At 33.9% G+C, this 20,034-nt stretch overlaps 1 protein-coding gene across 8 annotated transcripts in view; it reads left to right on the forward strand.

The window, feature by feature from the left end:
• SENP7 (SUMO specific peptidase 7) overlaps window positions 1-18,526 on the forward strand; it is a 149,564-nt gene extending 131,038 nt beyond the window's left edge. For all 8 annotated transcript variants that reach the window (XM_059921236.1, XM_059921237.1, XM_059921242.1 and 5 more), the window contains 10 exons: window positions 188-321; window positions 2,057-2,173; window positions 5,907-6,029; window positions 10,078-10,170; window positions 10,802-10,926; window positions 11,914-11,966; window positions 13,681-13,724; window positions 13,821-13,889; window positions 14,546-14,696; window positions 16,785-18,526. In XM_059921236.1, coding sequence (XP_059777219.1) covers window positions 188-321; window positions 2,057-2,173; window positions 5,907-6,029; window positions 10,078-10,170; window positions 10,802-10,926; window positions 11,914-11,966; window positions 13,681-13,724; window positions 13,821-13,889; window positions 14,546-14,696; window positions 16,785-16,922 — 1,047 coding nt within the window. In that variant the 3' untranslated portion in view covers window positions 16,923-18,526. The remainder of the gene's footprint in view (window positions 1-187; window positions 322-2,056; window positions 2,174-5,906; window positions 6,030-10,077; window positions 10,171-10,801; window positions 10,927-11,913; window positions 11,967-13,680; window positions 13,725-13,820; window positions 13,890-14,545; window positions 14,697-16,784) is intronic.
• The last annotated feature ends 1,508 nt before the right edge of the window (window positions 18,527-20,034 follow it).

Consider the following 20,034-nt stretch of genomic DNA (forward strand, 5'->3'; position numbering starts at 1 on the left):
AAGTATTATTTTGATTTAGTTATATCTTTATAGAAATTCTAAGAGTATATATATAACTCATTGGTATGTATCAATATTTCTTTTAGTCACATTTTCTCTTACCAGTCTAACTTTTGACTTTGTCCTTTTGAGAGTTAATACGTGTTTATGCACGTATAAGACCTTTTTCTTTGCCATTTTCTGTCAGCCCTCAAATACAGATACAGCCAAGCCTACTTACACCTTACTGCAGAAGCAAAGTAGTGGTTGCTACTCACTTTCTATTACATCGAATCCAGATGAAGAATGGCGAGAAGTCAGGCACACTGGACCTGTTCAGAAGTATGTACTGTGTCATATCCCGTTTGTAATAGGTGGGCAAATTAGTAGTTTTCATTCACATTGCTAATTTTAAGTACTTTTCCTTTTTAAATGTTTTGAGTTTTACTTTCTTGCTGACAGTTAATAATAGAAATAATTATTAAAAAGTTAAAAAAATTATTAAGAAAACAATCAATGCCATTTCATTTAGTTTTATGTTAATAAGACAGAAATGGTAGCCAAGATGTCAAATGTGGTAAGATTAAAGCATTTATTGAAAATATTTGAATAGAAGTGTATGGTTTTTAAGATTATATATTCCGTATCTGAATATATAATAGGAAAAGTGAAATTGCTTATTAATGTGTGCCTCAATTTAGGGTACTTTATCAGAACTTCCCTTTCAGAAGTTACTTCTTTGTTCGTATTTCGTCTTTTTTTTTTTTAATTTTTTTTATTTATTATTTATTTATTATGTTTATTTTTGGCTGTGTTGGGTCTTCGTTTCTGTGTGAGGGCTTTCTCCAGTTGCGGCGAGTGGGGGCCACTCTTCATCGCGGTGCGCAGGCCTGTCAGTATCGCGGCCTCTCTTGTTGCGGAGCAGAGGCTCCAGACGCTCAGGCTCAGTAGTTGTGGCTCACGGGCCCAGTTGCTCCGCGGCATGTGGGATCTTCCCAGACCAGGGCTCGAACCCGTGTCCCCTGCATTGGCAGGCAGATCCTCAACCACTGCGCCACCAGGGAAGCCCCGTATTTCGTCTTTTATATGTCTTCTCATGGTGGTAAGGCAGCATAAGGGAGACTGTGCACTTGAGAGTGATTTCTATTCCTCTACACGATTCCTTTTCTCTGTTAAAAAAAAAAAAAAAAAGGAAAGCACAGGATAGGGAAATAGCCAATAAAATAGTAACTTTCATTTTAGCACTTAAAATTTTCCTATGTTATTTGATTTAGGTGCCATGGTTACCAAGATTAAATCAACTGCAGATGATTCTTATCTTCTTGAATATTTCTAGTTCAACAAGTACATATTATACCTTATTATTGACTATATTTGTGCAATAAATACCACCCTGTCTTTTCCAAGATCATAGTCAGAACTCACAACTGCTCTTATTTTCTGAGCTTTAAGAGAGGGTGCCAAAGGAAAAATGCCTAATTAGTTGTCATTTTGTTTTCCATTTCTTTCTGGTTGTACTCTAATTATTTATATCCTTTATATTCTCTTTAAGTTATGCATCGTAAGCACTTTTTTTGGGGAAACTTGCCTCCTAAGCTCCCATGGTAATTCTTCATTGTCCAGCTGCTGGTGTAGACTAGCCACCAGTAGGAGAGCATTGTTTTTGACTGTTGACTCTTTTAGTCTTGGGGATTCAAACTTAGCATTGGAAACTGGAGCGTAGGAGAATCTTCTATGGTTTATTACTTCAGTTTGTTGAAAGTTAAAAATTGTACAGAAGAGAGACGTCCTCAATGGTATTGTAATTGACTGTGGGATAACCTATTGATTAGACAAATACTGAGACTAGCCCACATGGGAAGGATTGGAAATGAAAAGATACTCAATGAGAGTACTATTAGTAGCTTGTGAAAACAAAGGAAGGGAAATATAATTGCTTGTATCATGTCAAATATTTTTTACCCTACACATTTTAGTTATTGAATACTACTGCCCTGTTATTGTCCCATATAACAAATCCCTTTGACACTAGAGTTTTCAATATTAATATATTTTAACTTTATTTTTACTTTTTAAGGTTGATTGTATATCCTCCACCACCTACTAAAGGGGGTTTAGGAGTAACTAATGAAGATCTGGAGTGCTTAGAAGAAGGAGAGTTTCTTAATGATGTAATCATTGATTTCTACCTTAAGTAAGTACAATGATAAATGATCTTGTCATTTGTTTTACAGGTTTTGATATGAATATTAAATATCTTTATCTCTGAAGTATTTTAACTCTAGCTAAAAATAACCTGCCAAAATTTCAGGTTTGAAAATTTTTGTCTACCAAGGTTTTCTGGTGTTGACTAATTCAGTTTCATTCCTTTACTTCCCATAGATACTACATACTTCAGAAGAGTTACTGTTGTTTTGTTTTGTTTGTTTTTGTTTTTGCTTGCTATTGATTGATACTTCTTTTTAGATTTTATTTATTTATTTTTGGCTGTGTTGGGTCTTCGTTGCTGCGCATGGGCTTTCTGTAGTTGTGGCGAATGGGAGCTACTCGTCGTTGCAGTGTGCGGGCTTCTCATTGCGGTGGCTTCTCTTGTTGCAGAGCACGGGGTCTAGGCGCGTTGGCTTCAGTAGTTGTGGCACGCAGGCTCAGGAGTTGTGGCTCACAGGCTCTAGAACACAGGCTCAGTAGTTGTGGCGCATGGGCTTAGTTGCTCCGTGGCATATGGGATCTTCCCGGACCAGGGCTCGAACCCATGTCCCCTGCATTGGCAGGCGGATTCTTAACCACTGCGCCACCAGGGAAGTCCCTGATTGATACTTCTTGGACTATAGTATTATTATAGTGAATGAAGTACTTATATAATTACAGATCACTTTGGGAACCAGAAAGAAACAACTCTGTAGTTCTCTATTGTGTCTTTAAGCGCTGTAAAAGTTAACTGTCATTTTAAAAATCCATATCACTATTCCATTAAAAATAGTTTTCAACGTTTTATATAGCCAAGCTGAAGGAATGTGTAAGAAAGAAACTTTCATGCAGCGGTAATTTGTCTCTAGCCCTCATTTTGTACTGTATCCCTATACCTACATTTCTAACATTTCAAGATGTCTCCTAATTATTTCACTGACCCTTCCCAAACCAATTTATTATTATCATATTATTTCAGCCCTATTGTTTTACTAATAGTGCTATCCTTATTCTACTAAGGATAGGCTCAAAAATCTCACGTTATTATCTACTCTTCATCTTGGACATTGTAGATTTAATCTCTAGAAGTTCTGTTTGGGTCTTTTTTATATCTTTCATGTCTCTAACTATTTGAACATATGGAACATAATTATTATATAACAACTGTTTTAATGTCTTTTTCGACTTATTCTAGCGTCCTTGTCAGTTCTGGGTTGGTTTCAATTGACTGATTTTTCTCTTCATTATGAGTGGTATTTTTTTTTTCTTCTTCTTCTTTGCATGTCTGGTGATTTTTTTACTGGGTGCTGGTATATTCCTATAAATATTCTTGAATTGTGTTTTGAGACATTATTTGGAAACAGTTTGATGCTTTTAAGGATCTTGCTTTTTAAAGTTTGTTAAGCAAGACCAACAAATTAATCCCCACTATGAGGAAAGACCCTTCTGAATACTCTACTCAGTGCTTCATGAATCATGAGGTTTTCCAGCCTGGCTGGTAGCAGCAGGCAGTATTCCCACAACCTGCGTGAATGCTGGGTACCATTCCCTCTACTTTTTTCAGATAGTTCTTTCCCCAGTCTTAGGTATTTTCCTTACGTGCATGCAGTGATCAATATTCTGCTAAATTCTTGAGGAGGACTCTCTGCAGATGTCTGGAGTTCTCTGTCTATAGTGCTTTTTCTTTTCCAGTATTCTGATTTGCACACTCTCGCTGCCTTAGTCTCTCCTGACTCTCAGCATCTCCTCAACCCAGGGAATCTGCCGTGTTCCACCTGGGTTATTCCTTTCTGTGCTGCAGCCTGGAAACTTATCAAGGCAGTAAGCTGAGGCAATTACGGAGCTCACCGTTTCTCAAGGGTCACTGTTCTATGTTGCCTGATGTCCAGTGTTTTGAAAACTATTGTTTCATGTGTTTTGTCTGATTTTTTGCTTGTTTCAAATAGGAGTGTAAATCTGATCCCTATTATTCCATCTTGGCTGGGAGTAAAGTTTTCATTATCATTGACTCTTCACCCTCCCTTCCTTCTCTACATACTCAGTTGCCTGAGTAGTAGATTTGGTCTCTCAAATTTGTTTATTCTCTTTCTTCTGTCATCATGATCTTTTTAGTACTACTTATCTTACCTAAATTGTTGTTCTTTCAAAACAGTCTCCTTATATCCTTTGTCTCTGTTTTCCTATCTGTTAAGTATATTATTACCACCATTATTATTCTTTACTCCATGAATGCAATTCTCACTAGAAACTTTTATTAATTTCTTACTACCTGTCAAAATGAGTTCAAACACAGTCAGGCATTTGAGTGTCTTGATAATATGACACTAATTTGTCTTTTCTGCCATCTACTTATAACCCTGCACCTATTACATAGTCCAGCAAAACTGAATTATAAACAGTTTACTAAACAAAGCCCATCCTTAGTCACTCTTTTGCCTTAATGCCGTGTTACTCTTGCTTCGTGGAATATTCTTTTTATCTTAACCTGTTGAAATTTTATTCCTCTATCAAGGTTCCTCACAAGGGTTATCTTCTTGAAAACTTTTCCTGATTTTAAACAGATATTATTAACTCTCATAATACCTTATTTGTGTCTCTTTTATGGTTCATATAGTATTTTGCCTTATTTTAAAGTTATTGGGTAGCATTATGATTATTTTCCTTCTAAAGGTTGAGCATCTTATATCTTACTTATTTTTGTATCCCTAAATAGTGTCAAATTTATATTTTGTGAGATGAATTGGATCATCTTTGATGTTAATTTTGATATGTTTTATTGGAATTAACTAATAAAATTTTATTTCAAATTCAGTTCCAAGAGTATTTTTCTATACTTCCTTTTCACTGAACTGCCTGTATCTCTGACTCTTTGACTTCTTTTCACAGGGGATTCTACTTTATTTTTTAAACTACTTTCTATTTATTTTTAATATTGATGAATAACTTTCAAATAGGAAAGTGCACAAATTTTAAGTGTATAGCTCTTGAATGTTCACATATGTGTGTACCCATGTTATCGCCATTCAGATTAAGGTAAAGAACACTGCACACCAAAAGCATTCTTTGTGTCGCCTTCCACATAGTATACCCTCCACTTAACCACATTAAAAAAAATTCAAGTTGTGTTTGTCTTTTATGCTTTTTTTAAAAAGCAATTCCAAGATCATTTTGGAACCTTTATAAACTATTAACAATAGTAGAGTTCTCTAATTATGAGAGGTTTAATCACTAAGTGATTGAATTATAAACTTGTGTTGAAGAATTGTTTTAGTAAAGAAATGGACTAAGGATTTAGAGATTAGTCATGTCTCAGAGTTATTAAAATTTCTCTAGATTTATTTAGGAGCGTCATGGTTTCAGTTTTGTATTTGATTGTATGATTATTTGATTAATATTTCCTTCTACCGTCACTCTTCTGGATTGTAAGCTCTACGGGGGCAGGAACTTTTTTTGCCCCCTCTCATTTTATGTCGCTAGTATAAATATGGTACTTGGCACATATTAGGAATTTGAGAAATATTTGTTAAGTAAATGAATATGTGGAAAATTTCTGCTTTAATTGATCTTGATAGAAGGTGAGGTAACTAAAGAACAAAAAAAAGCTGAAATCGGAGCAAATTGCAAGATTGCTTTGACTCTAATAGGACATAAAAATGAAGATTTTCTGAACACAGATAATTGGAGGAAGACCGGATAAAAATCTAAAAATAATTTACTTTTGTGGTGTTGTTACTTTGCAGGTATCTTATATTGGAGAAGGTGTCAGATGAACTTGTTGAACGAAGTCACATTTTTAGTAGCTTTTTCTACAAATGCTTGACAAGAAAGGAAAATAATTTAACAGAAGATAATCCAAATCTTTCGTAAGTCAGTCTTTCAGTGTACTTAAGTTTTAAGAGGAAAACATACTATTTTGATGGACTTAGCGAAATAACTTCTTACAGTATTTCCTAGAGTGAGCAGTATTACCACTTTTGCAGGTGCTGGACCTGTTTGCTCTGAGAGGCATTTCTTACCCTTCCACTGTTCTGTTCCCTATCACAGGGAGGCTGACTCTTACAGGTTGCATTTCTAATTGCATGTTCTGTGGGGGATATTGGAGGTTGGAAGGCAAGGAAAGAAGAAGTCAGGATGTTTCTTCCTTACCCTCTTTGCCTTGGGCAGTTATTCTGGTAGTGGTTCTAGTTCCTCTGTGGGTCCTTCTTTCACTGGACAGACCTGATAGATCTCCAGCTTCCATTTGGAGGTACTACTTCTTCACTTTGCCCTTCAGCATAAGGATGTAGCATTGTCCTACTATGCTAAGCTCTGGTTGCCTCACTGATTGCCTTTTGTGGCATTGCGCTTTTTCTATCACCACTGTAGCCAATTATTTGCATTACATTTTATCTGTCTTAAATATATAGGGAGGTTTATGTTTTCCTGGTTGGACCCTCACTAACATACTACTATTTAATTAAACTGATGCAACATTATAAAAATACCATGTTCCCACAGTTCAGCTGAATTTCTGTCCAAGTATTTTTTTGATTAATTCTAAAACCTGTAGAGCAGTGGACAGGGCTAGGCAAAAAAGGAGGAAGGAGTAATTTTTGTATCTTAGCGGTAACTTGGGTAGTTGTGAGCCTGGAGCCACTTCGCCCCTCTCCCTGCCCCTAACACTTCGTGTGAGAATCTCTATGCTAGGCCCATGATAAAATTAAAAGAGTTTTTATTTTTTAAAAAGTTAATGTAAACATTTGTCTACCACTTTACAAGGTACATTTTTGTACATTGTTTCTTCCCATAACAGTGCTTTTAGGTATGTAAGGCATTTTTCAGATGAGGAAGCAGGCCAATAAAGATTGGCAGAACTCCGGTAAGTGACAGAACTGGTTGGTACTTAAATCTTTATCTTTTAACCTCTAATCCAGAGATGTTTTTGTTGTACTGGACTGCCTTTGAAAAAATGTCTGGGAGAGTTGTTTCATCCCCTTAAAATAATAGGAATAATAAGCAAGTAAGAAGATGATTAAATGGGTAAACTGTCTGAACTTGTTGTGTTGTTGGAGAAGGAGGATAGGAATAGAGAGAGTATTAACATTTATTGAGTACCTGCTTGGAGCCATGACAGTGAACATAAAGTTATTTTGTTTGATTCTACAGTAGTCTTATGAGATAAATGCCATTATTGTTACGAATTGAAGCTTAAAGAAGTTAGATAAGTTATCCGAAGTTGGATATAGCTTTCCAGTTTCAAAGTTCAAGCTTTGTCTGTTGTTTTTAGTATTGCAACTATATAATTTACAGCCTAAACTGGGACACTTGAGAGAATAAAAGGAGGCTCTATTAATAGCTACACTGGGCAGCCCATGTATACTGGGGCTGCCCTAGACAAACTGGGATGTGTAGTCATCTATATTTTGAGTGTCTTTATGGATTTGGAATTTGTGCTGGTAGACAAGGCCTGCCAGGGTCAACTAAGGAGAAAATCACAGTCTGAAAATATTCCTGATAATCAGGGTTAATGGAGAGGGATATATGGAAGGGGAATATTTATTAAATAAATTTGATATTTAACATTTCTGATGCCCTCCTCTTCTATTTTATGAGTATAGAAACAGATGGTTGGCACCATGCACTTAATCCCACATTTTGTTTTAAGATTACTAGTCAGTGTGGAGATTATGCATTTGGCATACCCAAGTAGAAACTGAGGAAATGAAAAGGTAGATTCTGCTGTATTAACAAAATTTTTTAAATTAAAAAATTAGAAAAAATTTAGATGTTGTATGAATGATCATATATAAACATAATACAAAACTGAGTTAGATGAGTGGCATCTTCCAGTGTAAGATAGATCTTATATGTATCTTATGCATAATATATATTTATATACACACATACACATATACATATAAACACATACATACATATACACACACACAAATACTCATACTAATGCTTAGCCTGATATGTATACAATTAGTATTCACACAAAGAATCCCTACAAGTCTGTTAAAAAAAAAAAAAAGAACCCAGAAGCAACGTGACAAGGGATACAAAGCATAACTTATGGCCAATAAATGCTACAGGAAGCTGAAACTACTAGTGTTAGGAAATAGCAGACTAAATGATTCACAAAGTCATTACTGTGGTTTATGAGATCCTGCAAGATCTGCTTCTGTCCATGTCCCTAAACTCATCTCACAGCATTCTCTCCCCTCATTTATCACACTTCAGCTCAGCCTACCTCCTTTCAGTTTTCAAATATGCTTAAGCTCTTTCCTGTTTTCTGACAGAAATTTCTTCTTCTGGCACTTTTTAATTTATTTTACAACATGATCTCTAATCATTTTTTTGTTTGTTTGTTCATTTTCTGTTTCTTATTCTAAAATACAAGCTCCATGAGGTCAGGGACTTCATCTGTCTTATTTTCTACTCTATGCCTGGGGCATTTTGCTCAGTTCTTGGAACATACTAGGAACTCAAAATAAAAGATAATAATGTATGTTATTGAATGGGGAGAGAACTGTTAGACATTAGTTGAGGATTTTCCATACAGTTAGGAACAGAGAGTAACAGATTATATTGTGGCCCCCGTATTCTCTCCTGTCATCCTTGCCCCATCCAATATCTAATGTATTCCCAATCAAATAAGGTTAGCATAATCAGGAAATCTATCAAACAGCAACATAACAAGACAAAAGAAAACCAGGTGTCTATCCTTAAGATCTTTCAGATGGAAAACAAATTAAGAGACTCTGCACTAGGTAAAAATAATAATTTATAATCATTGTAATGGTTGGGTCATTTTGAGATAAGAAAATTTGGTAAACATATGACTCATTATTTTATGAAATCAATCTTTTGCATAGTGACTAATTCCTACTATATCTTTTAGCCCCATCTTGCTCCCAATGTCTACTCCTGTGAGTTTGGTTAGATATTCACATGGACAGGGATAGGGCAAAGACGTCTGTTTCCTGTGTTACTTGGTATGTAAATGTATAAGAACTTAATGATTTGTTTAATTTTCTGACTAAAAAGAGGCCCTTCGTGGGACTGAGCCAGAAGTCACATATCACCATCTCCTTCATGCCACTGTGAAATGCTATCCCTTTCCTAGAACCTTTTTTGACATCCAAACTTGGTTTGATATCTTCCTTCTTTAACTTCCCTAATGAGGTAAAGAAAAGGAATTCTTATTCGTGTGTCCCAGCCCTTTTCTTCATGTTTTTCCTAGATGCCATCACCATAATTCCTTTGTATCCTTTATGACACTTATATTTTAATTATTTGTTGTAGTTTTTTTCTGCCTTCATTATTTTGTAAATCCTTTTAGGGCAGTGTGAGTGATTTTCATTATTTGTTCTTAGGAACCTAATAAATATTTGTCAAAGAAATAAATGATGGATAATGGGTATGCTTAACTCATTGTCCTATAATATTCTTATAAATGAAATAAAGGGAGATGAGTCTCATCTTTAAAAATCTAAGACTATATACCTCATCCCTCCTCTTCCATTAAGTTTTAATACCTCCCTTATTACAGATATAACATTTAGACAATTTTGTTAAGGTTTAATGATAATATTTTATGTCAGCACAGGTGGAACTAAATAGAATAAATAGGTATAGCTATTTATATTCAGTTGCTGAGACACTTTTGGAATCTGTAAAGCATTTTATGAATTGCTGCCTTTCTTTTATCCATTACTTTATTGTTTATAAATAGTGATCATATTTAAAAACAGCCAGGAGTTAATAAAATGAGATAATTTTCTAGTCTGTTAAATATTATGTACCTTGAAGAAGATGGTTAAGTAAACTAAAGCTAGCATTTTTCAGTGTATAAAAAAGACCCCTGAAATCCTTATCTTAAATTTTTAATTTTTTATCTATCAAATATGTCTATCTTTTTGTTCCCAGAATGGCTCAGAGAAGACATAAGAGAGTAAGAACATGGACTCGTCACATAAACATCTTTAATAAAGATTATATCTTTGTGCCTGTAAATGAGTCGTGAGTATTTCAGATTATTTAAAAAAAAAATCGGAGAGTGCAGAAAAATACTTTGTGCATTTTTAGATTAATAATCAGTAAAAAGTATGGGTAGATAAACCCAGGTATTATTTTTAATTTTTTTCTAAAGAAGTAGCTAAAATAATGAGTTTATCTTGGATTTTGGTTTGACAATACTTATGTTGTAAATAGTGGGGAAAAAAATGACAAATGCCCACAAGACTATAATGGCTTAGACATTCAGTTTATTTTGAGGTGGGACTCAAGAAAAGATTTTCTAAACAAAAAATGAAAAGCTTTTAGGATAAATTTTCAGATATTTAAGAGAACAAGCTCTTTAAGCACTAACAGAAAAAAGGTGATGCTATAAGTCTCTTTGTTTGTTTATTAAAGCAGATTCTCAACAGGAAACACTAATTATATAAAAGTAAATAAGTTTGACTTACTCAGATTTTACCCTAAGAAGTCTTAGTGCTTTTTAAATTAGTTTTGGAATGCGTGTTCAGATACTACAGTGGACTTCTTCAAAATTGATGTTTGTTATACCCACCTTCTCAGTTATAGTTCTAGAACATATTCTTCTACATTGTTTAGATTTTGTGTTATTAAGATTATATTTCTTTTTCAACAGGTCTCACTGGTATCTTGCAGTCATTTGTTTTCCATGGTTAGAAGAAGCTGTGTATGAAGATTTTCCACAAACTATATCCCAGCACTCCCAGGCTCAGCAATCCCAACATGACAACAAACCAATAGGTGATGAACTTAATGTGGATGGTGTTTTTAATAATGTTGGCAACAGTAAAATGATTATAGAGAACAATATGAAGTTAAAGGATAGTATAATTATTTCTTATCATTTAGTTTATTAGAAGAAATGTCTGAAATTTTCATGATAGATGCCCAGACTCATGTATAAACAAAATGTAATTGTCAGGTTTTACTGTTATATCAAGTTTTATCATAGCACTTTTTATAAAATAATCTTTCTAAGAATTCATGCCATGAATCTTCAGGCATAGCTTGAAATCTCCCCTTTTTTCTTTTTCTTAATATAAATTAACACAATTCCTGTTGACACTAGTAATTTGGCTAGGTAATATCAGGTCTCTTATAATTCTTCCATGATTTTTCTTATGTTACAACCCAAATCTTAAGTAAGCAAATAAGCCTACTTTCTTTGAGAAAAAAAAATCAAATTGTATTTTATAGCTGTAGCCTAAGCAGCAAGCAGAATTAATAATAGCCATTACCGTTAATACTGGCCAAAACCTATCTCTTGTGGGGGAGAAAGAAAAACTGATAAAGCAACTGATTACTTTCTATTTTGTCTAATCCTCCTATGCTGCAAAAGTGTATTTATGCAACACTCTATGATCATATGTTAGAAGAATTATTACTAGGCAAATTAACCATCCTCCACATTAAAACAGCAGAGATTTTGATAAGTTAGCAATCTATGAAGATTGTCTTTTTACAGGAAACTGGCCCCAGCTAACTGGTATTTCAAGTTTTGGCTCTGCGGTGTATGTATTGTGTGATGACAGCCAATTAAGCATTGTCAGTTTTATCCATCGATTGAATTTTTTTGTAACATTAACCATCCAAAAAAAATTAAATAGTTCCCAGGTATTTTTTCCCTTTAATTACTACTATGCATACAAATTACAATCTAAACTTATCTAAATACTTTGTATTAGACATAAAATAAACACACATAACTGTTTTGTTATTTCTAACTAGATAATGATCTGCATACTTCTTCAGCACTATCCTTGGGTACAGAAGATTCTCAAGTAAGTGTGTTTTTATAAATGTAAAGGTAGGAAAACTCATGAATATAACAATTTTATATGGAAAATAGGGCATAGCTAGGTGGGCTATGATGGATATTGGTGTACCATAATTAAATTATGCTGTTTTATGATTCTTTGGAGTATTTCGTTGGGGTAGGAAAGAGAACAAGAGAAATTATCATTCTTTTTGCATCTGTTTAGCTTACTTTAACTCCCTAGGTTTGTTTATAGTTTATCTGATCATCTTGGTCAACTACTTTTTCAATTTCTATGGGAAAATGTACTTTTATTCTTCATTATGTCATCAGTTTTTGCACTCAGAGTAATTAATTACCTATATTTTATATTCCACTTTCTATTATTATAAATTGTTGGTAAAAATCATTCAAAGTAGACTCATGGTCAATCCATATGACTCCTGAGGCTAAGATAGTTACTGTTAACTTTACTTTAAATGGACCTCTAAGCTGATATTCATGGTCTAGATTTGGTATCTTAATTGATTAAGGTAGCCACCTAATTATTTTTTAATACATACAGACAGCAGCAGCCTCCCTGGCATAGGCCTGTGTCTTTACTGTCACTGGTACAGGGTGGGCAGAAGGAAGGAGGTTTCCTTTTCTGATGTCACAGCGGCAGAATAGGGGAGTTCCTTCTTGCCTCTAGAGCCAGGTTTCCCAAATTGGGTTCCATGGAATACTTGTTCTAAGATGCGGTTTATGATAAAAAGGATTCTAAGGTCAGTTAAGTTGGGTAAACCCTGTGTCCTATTCCTCTCTTAGAGATTCACTGTTATATTAGAATAATAAAGGTACTGAGAAGTTCTGCATATTAAAGAAAGTTTGATCTATTGATTCTTAAATTTATCAACAAAAATAACAAAATACCCCATCTCTTGTCCCTTAGTATACATTAATAATCTGCTTCTTGTGCTTCACAGGGAAGAAGTCTGTCTCTATTGATATCATATACTGAGTTAAGAGAATGTGTATAAGGACAGGTTCAGTTAACTTCTTTATCTTTGCTTAAGATGGCAACTCTGAATAGAAGTAATTCAAGTTCCAGGTTGTTTTTTAGGCCATGTTAAAGCTCCATAACTTCTTGAGGTCACATGTAAAAGTGCATAAACTACTGTTTCACCAGTATAAGAAAAGAAATCTATAAATTAAAAAAAAAATGAAGTTGGCTTACTTTAGATGATGAAAAGAACTCTTATTTGAAATTTTAATTTTAAAGTTATTTGAAACATTTTCTATTTCTTTTTTTTTTAATTTACTTTATTTATTTGGTTGCGCTGGGTCTTAGTTGCGGATCATGGGCTCCTTAGTTGCGGCTTGTGGGCTCCTTAGTTGTGACTCATTGGCTCCTTAGTTGCGGCTTGTGGGCTCCTTAGTTGTGGTTCATTGGCTCCTTAGTTGTGGCAGGTGGGCTCCTTAGTTGTGGTTTGAGGGCTCCTTAGTTGCGCCTTGCTGGCTCCTAAGTTGCGGCACACGGGCTCCTTAGTTGTGGCATGCTAACTCTTAGTTGGGGCATGCATGTGGGACCTCGTTCCCTGACCAGGGATCGAACCCAGGCCCCCTGCATTGGGAACACAGAGTCTTAGCCACTGCGCCACCGGGGAAGTCCCTGTTTGAAACATTTTAAAGAGTAACTGAATATTAATTTATTCACACTAGCTTTAATTGCAAAGTCATAAAAATTCATGTTATTTCAGAGTCCTGAGATGAATGTGTCAGTACCAAAGAAAATGTGTAAAAGGTATGTACGTGCCGTAATAATAGAGTCTTTTCAGATACTTAGGTTTACTTCATATACAAATATATACATCTTGATTTCTTCCTGTGATTTTCATAGGCCATGCATTCTCATACTAGACTCCTTGAAAGCTGCTTCTATACAAAACACAGTTCAGAATTTACGAGAGTAAGTAATGACAATTTTACTAAAATCTCAATAATTTTTAAGTTGCCTTAAGAATTACTGAAAAGATTATATCAGGAATTATATTTTATTATTTATTTAGATGAGGCCTGTAAATCTAATTAATAACAAATATCCCCATTATGTGTAAAATATTTCTCAAGGATTATATCAAAAGTAAATTTGGAATTTGTATTCACAATTGAACAAAAGACATAATTTTACAAAGGAGCATTGCAAATATTAGTGGTTGTCAAAAGTAACACTTTAGAAAAAAATAAGAACTCTTTCACATTCTTATTTTGTGTGTGCATGTGGGTCTGTAATTTTTAAATTTCCTATAGGATCTGGAAAAAACTAGCAACTAAAGTTTAAAAATAATTTGTTTAGTTTACTTTGTAATATAAGTGACTTATGTATATGAGTTGTGAAAGTTGAGTTGTTGAAAAAAGTCTGGCTTTTAGTTTGAAACTCATGATTTTATTTAAAGTCGCACTTTTGAAGCCTCATATTATAATTTGTGCTGTTAAGGTTTAAGTCTTTTGAAATGTGGCTGGAGTCAATATATTTGGCAGCAAATGTTTTTCCATTTTTGTGAAAGTGTTGCATAATAGTAAAGAAATTTCTACTTGAGTCACTCTACTTTTTGATGATTTAAGGTATTTAGAGGTAGAGTGGGAAGTTAAACGAAAAACTCATCGTGAATTCAGCAAAACAAACATGGTGGACCTATGCCCTAAAGTTCCTAAACAAGATAATAGCAGTGATTGTGGAGTATATTTACTGCAATATGTGGAAAGCTTCTTTAAGGTATGTAAAGACATAAATATGTTTTTTATTCACAATTACCAGCATATAATCACAAATTACTGGGCAAGCAAAGAAGCAGGAAAATGTTAGAGGTAATCAAGAAATAAGAAAAAAAAAAGGCATAGAACCATATATAACCCAGATATTGGAGTTAGAAGATAAGAACTTTAAAATGATTTGATTAATATGTTGGAGAAAATAGTCAAAGATAAACAAAATGGATGAAAATGGAATCTGCTAAAAAAAAAAAGTCAAGTGGACATTCCAGAACTGAAAATGCATAATGATATATCTGAAATTAAGAATTTACTGTATGGGTTTGATAGCAGACTGAATAAAGCAGAAGACAGATGAGGGAACTTTAAAAAAGGACAGTAGAAAGTATCCCACTGTAGCTCAGAGAGGAAAAAGAATGTAAAGAAGAGAACAGAGCATAAGAGACAAGTGTGATACAGTCAAAAAGTCTAATTTACATGTAATTGGAGTTGCAGAAGGATTAGGGGTGGAGAGAGAGAATAAGGCAGACACAAATTTGAAGAAAAATTTTCAAAACTAAAAGACTTGTGTATTGAAGAAGCTCAGAAAACCATAAGCTACATAAGTACAATGACAAGCATGGGTATTATTTTCTAGCTCATCAGAGACTCTATAGGAACTGTAGCAACGTTAAAAAGAAATTTTAAATAGGAAGGGATCACTCTGCTTTTTGAACTGTTAGCTCATTACTTCAGTCATAACTAGTATTATTTATGAAGATGGGTATAGCAAAAGGTATTTTTGACCAGAAGCTTGTTTGGAGAATCCTTAAAGGTACTTTCAAAGCATGAGGGTTATAGTATGCAGTTATAACTTTTGGTATAATTGGGGAGGATTGATAATATACAGTAGAACATGGTACACATTATGGAAACCACTAAACATGTTATGCTGTTTTTTTTTCCTTTTTTATTCTAGACTGGAACTTCATTATAGGGTGACAGTTCTGGCCTTCTAATACTCTTTCCAAAGAGATTTGATTTTGTTTTTAGATATCCAAAGTACCTTATTACATAACATAGTCTGAGTGTGTTATATAATTCTACTTTACATAGCCTCAGTCAGTAGAACATACTTCTAATATAGGTGGTAGCACCACTTAAGATTGTTGGGGGGAAAACCTCAGAACACTAAATCTTGTGTTTCACAAATTTGTGCACTAATATAACAGAGTGTGGATTGAAGAAAATAGGTTTCAGGTTGACCATTCAAAACCTGTGGAGCTTTGTAACTAGGCCATAAGAAAAACAATTTTAATTCTAATAAAAATACTTACACAGTTAAATCTCCACTGAGATTTGCCCCTAGAATCACAGTCAGTCCTTCATTTCAGCTTTATACTCTGGGTCTCTTAATTTCTTCTTTAAGATGTAAGTCCTTCTTACATCTGGCTTCTAATAGTTTCATCAAATTTATAAACATGATCTAGGGGTAGTCTTATTCAGCAGTTACTCATTTATTTTTTTAAACACAGGCAAAATTGTCTTTGCAGTTGCAACTTGCAACTTCCTTATTAAGCTTAACATAATGGAAAATATATCAGTTCCTTAAGCCACTAAATTGGCTATTTCGTGGACTAAAAGAAGGTACTTCTACAGGATTTTCTATTTTTTATGTGAGATTCTTCATTTACTGCTAAGGCTTCCTCTTTGTTTTAATGGTTTCAAAATATTAACATGTTGGAAAAAATTGTGTTCAAACCAGCCTGACTTCTGTATTGTACTGAATCATTCTCTGTTTACTAATTCTCTTTGCACTAATTCACTTAAACATGCATTGTAGCAGAACATATGGTGTTTAATTTTGATGTTCAGAAGTTAGCAGTTTAATGAAAATGTTCTAAAATTGATTGCGGTGATGGTTGCACAACTCTGAATATACTGAAAATCATTCAGTTGAATACTTTAGGCAAATTGTATGTTATGTGAAATATATCTCAGTAAAGCTGTTATTTAAAAAAGTTAGCAATTTCTCATTTCTTATAAAAATGAGCTTAAAACAAATTTGAATTGTACTGCTAAAGTGATTGCACTCTGTCTTTTCTCTCATTAGGATCCTATTGTTAACTTTGAACTTCCAATTCATTTGGAGAAATGGTTTCCTCGTCATGTAATAAAGACCAAACGGGAAGATATTCGAGAGCTCATTTTGAAACTTCATTTACAGCAACAGAAGGGCAGCAGTAGCTAGTTAATCTGTACAAACATGACATAGAAGTTCTATACGATTACTGGAAAGCTGCTTATCAGCATTTGTGTTAGCCAGCTCACAGAGAAGAAAATAACTTGCAGTAGTTTTATAAGTCACTGTACATTATTTAAAATATATAAGATATAATATTAGAATTGTTAGGATCTCATAGATGGAGTGGAAATGGGGGTGATATAGATAAAGTCATTAGATAGAAATTAAAATTTCATAAATATTTGATATTTTTCTGATTAAATATGCTTGGATGATGCAATAGCATATGTAATGTGGGAATGTTTTTATAGATAATAAAACTATGTGATCTGTACTTCCACATAACTGGGAGTTGAAGGGAGTTAGGTCCTCCCTGGTGCCAGCCCCAGTGCTTGTCAAATTTGTGACAAGTCACATTATATTGTAATTCTATTCTTTGCAGCTCAAGCATGCAATATGAATACTGTGTATTTTTTTTTTAAAAAAAGAATTTAGTATCAAGGCTTCAGAAAATGCCATTTACGGCATCCCTTCTGTATAGTGTGAGAGAAGACATGTTAGGAAAGTGATATAAATTCACTCTTTCAAAGCGCAGCTTATTTTTCTCAATTGCTAAGTGGAACCATTACTCTATTCTAATTGTTGTTTGTTTTCCATTTCTTTTGATGTCATGTGTGGGGATCTGAGAATTTAGTTCATTCATTCAGAGTGAAATTTGGAAGAAAAATTTAGCTATCCAAAATAGGTTTTTAAAAATTGTATATGTAGCTCAACTTAGTTTATTTGAGGTATAGCTATATAAATATTGGCTTCTATCCTATTCTGACATCCCAGAATATATGTACACAGTTCCTGTAAGTATAGAAGATAAAATTGGTGACTTCATAACTTTAATTAAAAAAATATCCTCAAAGTTTTCTATATTAGTTGTTAGGACTAAATACATAATTTTATAGCTGTTTACCCAGTATTCATCTGCAAAAGCCAGATTGCTCTCATTGCTTTTGTATTTTTAAATTGTAATTTTTAAGGACCTGTGATCCCCATGGAGCTTAAGTTTTTATTAAATGTTCAGGTAACTGTGCTGAATTGATGTGATGATGGTGGTATTACATATGATTAAACACTTCATAACCTTCTAATGTTATCAGGAATATTTTGAGGGGATGATTATATTGTATTTTCTTAGATAAGAAAAATGTTTTTTTAATCTTCTGTTTTAAGCATCTCTTAGATTTACATTGTTAGTGTATATAAAGCAGTGAAGCAAAGGCAATTTAAGATGAAGCTAAAAGTCGGAACATTTTATTTCAAAATCCTGTGAATTGAGGTTGTCAGTTAAGCCTTAGTGTCCTTAAGTTTCTGTTAATCTTGTCAACATCTTTATATTGTTAAAGATATTTGTCCTTTGGAGATTTCCTATAAAGATGGTTATAATTACATGTTTCATTCCCAATTTCTGTGTGGGGGGAGGGGATTTTTTAGATGACTTAATTATTTTGTATATCTAATTTTGGGAAAGCAAGTATCTAATACATCTCCTTGTGACTTCTTAACTTTTTTGTTTGTATGTTTTTCAAAGACACCACTGTCCTTTGTCATGTTTTGAAGGTTGTTTAAAATTCATTTTCCTAAATTCATATGGAAATAATGCTTTGAGAATATCAACATTTTATATTAAACATGTTTCCAATTCATTAAATTGAGGTGTAATTTTTTTCCTTAAGAAACGTGAGCCATTCTTAGAAATAGATTTTAAATTGTATGTTACTCAGTGCATGTCATATAATTGATGCTTAGATTAATTTTTCTAACTGTTTTAACAGACGTGTGGTAATTTTGATAGTTCAGGGAACATTTTTTGAGCATCTACTACTAGCAGGCAATGTACAAGGTAGAAAAAAATGGAATGACAGCTCTTATTCCTAAGTCATTTATAGTCTAATGGGAGAAATGGACATATGAACAGTTTTAATATGCCTGTTAGAAACAATCATAGAGTTTTTTTGGAGCACAGGAGGGTGTTCAGCCTTCGGGGGTGTGTGGTGTGTGTGTGTGTGTGTGTGTGTGTGTGTGTGTGTGTGAGAGAGAGAGAGATAGTGAGAGGTGGTAGAGAGGTAGTAAGAGGGTTGTCACTAGACAGGGAAAGCCTTCTTAGAGAAGGTAACACTGTTTCTCACAACTCTTGGGATAAAAAAATGGTAGCTCTTTTTTTTAAGAAAAAGTTTAATACCTCTTAAAATCAGCTTTTGTGTGTGTGTGTGTGTTAGGGGGAAAATAGGTCTAGACTTATCATACAGAGCCCTTTCTAATTTGATTCCAATCTACATTCTATCCTCATCTTTCCACTGTCACCTACTTTTTAGTCATATAAAGTTATTCATTTATGCTTTAATTACTTTTGGCTTAACACCAAGCTTAAGCCCTTTCTTAATAGGAAATTATCTTGTGTTTTCTTTCTTTCAATACTATTTCTTTGGAAAAGTACTAAGCTAAAATAAATGTGAAATGTCAGTTGTATTCAACATATACATATATCTTTTATTGTGAAAATGACCTCCAGTTGTTGAACTGTCTGGACTGGGAGAACTGTGAGTAGACATGCGTACCCCGAAGCCCTCCTTACCGGAACTTTTTAACACTCTTCTGGAAAACCTGGGCCCCTTCTTCCCTCTGTAGAGTCTCTTGTAACTAACCTTGTCCTTATGGAAATTTGCAAACTTTGCCCAGGGGCTGTTAAAAGACTTGGTTCTATGTGTATGAGGCTTTCTTAGGCTGGTGTGGTTTGCACCCACCCAGGTGGCCTGTTCTCTTACAACTGAGTTGGTCCCTTTTGGGAACTGGAGAAATCAGGGTCAGGGCTAGTGTAGGATTCTGAAGAGAAATGTGCTTTAGATCTTTACAAAACATTTTTTTTTTCCAGAGAACTTCGCCAGAGGTACATAAGATATAAATTCATTGCTATTTGATAGTAAATCCTAGCTTCCACAGGGATTTTGACTAATTTAATTCCTTTCTACTAGGTTTATTTGATAAAACCAACTGCCCTAATACAAAATTTTTATCTGGTCCCCCATTGTGGTAAAGGATATCCTTTCTTGGTTAAGAATTACTCATG

This window comes from Balaenoptera ricei, chromosome 4, assembly GCF_028023285.1.
Source record: "Balaenoptera ricei isolate mBalRic1 chromosome 4, mBalRic1.hap2, whole genome shotgun sequence".
NCBI lineage: Eukaryota > Metazoa > Chordata > Mammalia > Artiodactyla > Balaenopteridae > Balaenoptera > Balaenoptera ricei.